The sequence below is a fragment of the Atta cephalotes genome (genome assembly GCF_000143395.1).
Source record: "Atta cephalotes unplaced genomic scaffold scaffold02152, whole genome shotgun sequence".
NCBI classification, from domain to species: Eukaryota; Metazoa; Arthropoda; class Insecta; order Hymenoptera; family Formicidae; genus Atta; species Atta cephalotes.
This window is the reverse complement of record NW_012132216.1, coordinates 1-2,363: the sequence shown is the minus strand read 5'-3', so window position 1 is coordinate 2,363 and position 2,363 is coordinate 1. Positions and strand designations below refer to the sequence as shown.

General features: G+C 30.9%; 1 protein-coding gene across 1 annotated transcript; it reads right to left on the bottom strand.

Moving 5' to 3' along the window:
* Positions 1-1,524: 1,524 nt before the first annotated feature.
* LOC105625511 (cyclic AMP response element-binding protein A-like) lies at positions 1,525-1,983 on the bottom strand (the record flags this gene model as incomplete). Its single annotated transcript, XM_012206835.1, has 2 exons — positions 1,525-1,707; positions 1,828-1,983. Coding segments are annotated over 2 exons (339 nt in total), but the record flags the coding sequence as incomplete, so codon positions are not given.
* Between the last annotated feature and the right edge of the window lie 380 nt (positions 1,984-2,363).

The following is a 2,363-nucleotide window of genomic DNA, read 5'->3' as shown; positions in this document are numbered from 1 at the left end:
TATATATATATATATATATATATATATATATATATATATTTATCTATATAACGATATACGTCAAGAAGAATGAAGCTAGAGCTCGCCGTTCGAATAAAATTGCAAATGCAATTATAGATGATTCTTCGTGGACAAGCAAAATGTAATCTACATTCGTAAATTTATTTTCTACAAATGTTTCTATTTCGCGTTTCGAATTAAAACGAAATGAATTAATGCGTCGGTAATCTTAGAGCCTTACTCCAACACCTGTTTTAGCGTTAGTGAAAGTGCTCTAAAAAAATAGTATACCGTCGATTCGATGCAATTGTTTCCAATTCGATCTATGATAATCTTATTGTACATACAATAAATTGAATATCATCTTGTAAAACGCAAACACAATAACTTCGATTGCATCGAACTTTCACGTTACACTTTTCTAATAATAATAATAATAATAATAATAATAATAATAATAATAATAATAATAATAATAATAATAATCGTACTTTCATATTCTCTTCTTTTTTCTATAAAATATGTCATATATTATATATATGTATTTTGTTTTATATATGGGCGAAACAAATGACAAAACTAGTCAAAATAGATTATATACCGATATATAATAGCTTATAGACGTCAAATGTACTTTTATCGGATCCTAAATGGATCTGTTTAAAATGTTGTCGCCATTTTCGAACCACAAATATAGGAAATAATTAATAATTTACACCTGAACATCTATTCGAAAAATTATCGTTGCATCGAGTTTGGCAATAGCCGGCAACTGCTTTTCGCAACATGCAACAAGCATTGCTGATGGAACATTCGAATCCCGAATATTTCTGAAATATTTCTATTTCATTAAAATTAAAAGTTCAAGTCAAATATATAATTGCAAGAAATTAACCTCCTATACGGTATGCAAAGCTGGAAGAAATATAGAAATAAATCCGTGAAGGCACTCCTGGCAAAAATATGTTGCAAAAATATTTAGCGAAGAATATAACGACTTACTATTATATTGGCGTAAAATCTTGTTATTAAAGAAATTGAAGCAGTTTGCAGCATTTGGGATTCATAAATTTTCAATCGCTGCAAGATACTTCGTCGCATTTTGTATGTGAGGAAGACATTCTAGGAATGTAAAGAAATTGCACTAATCCCTAAAAATATATCTCTTTTCAATTCTGATCTGTGACTTAGCAAGAAAAACACGCCATTTTCATTACCTCATAACAATTGTAAGGATTAAAATTTCTGTGGAAGAGCAATTTGATGATTATAGATAAATCTATATTAATATCTGTAAAAGATTTGAAAATCTAAAATATTTTTCAAAATTTTATAATTTGTAATCTCCGTAACAATATGAAATTGTTTCATGCGTTATCGCAAATCATTGCAATATTCGTCAGATCAAATATTCATTTTTAGGGAAAACAATTATACTTAATGTCAATTAACGTTAAGTCTTCTTAAAAATTTTAATGACATCAAACAAAGGCTTTAGGCTATTCTAGATAGAAATGAATAAATCTATTGTTGTAGCTGCAGCAAAGCCTGAAGACGTTGTAACTCCTTCATTAACTCGCGATTCGTATCTTCTAGAGAATTCAGCCTGTCTCTATAAGAGGAATTCTCATTCGTCAACATGGTAACCCGCCTCTCTAAACCATCCATATATTCCTTCTTCTTTCTTCGTGATTCCTGCGCTGATATCTGTAAAAAATATATGCACAAAATTAGTAATTTTCATCACTTATTTCATTATTTATAATTTCGTATTAACTTGGATAACATTTGAGAAAATTGGAGTATTTGAGATCTTATTATACGTGCCTTATTTTTAATTTTTCTTCGTATTTTCTTTAAAGATTTCTCCTCTTGCTTCGTTAATGGAAGCTTTGTGGGCACGGGATATCCTTCGGCTATCAAAGTTCTCTTCTCTTCTTCCGTCAATGTTAACACTCCCGTAGATCCTTTCTGTAATGTCAACTGCATGTAAGTGCATCATACTAATATAGTGGATCAATAAATATAACAGCAGTAATGGATCACCATCCTGCAGAGACAAGAATAAACGGAAACAATGATAAAACGTAAAACATATGAAACTCATCCATAAAAGAAATTTTGAGTTTGTTAATGCAAACCCAATCATTTTGTTGACTAATGGTACGCGATTTTGTATATATATATATATATACACACACACACACACACACACACACACACACACACACACACACACACACACACACACACACACACACACACACACACACACACACACACACACACACACACACACACACACACACACACACACACACACACACACACACACACACTACACACTACACACACACACACAC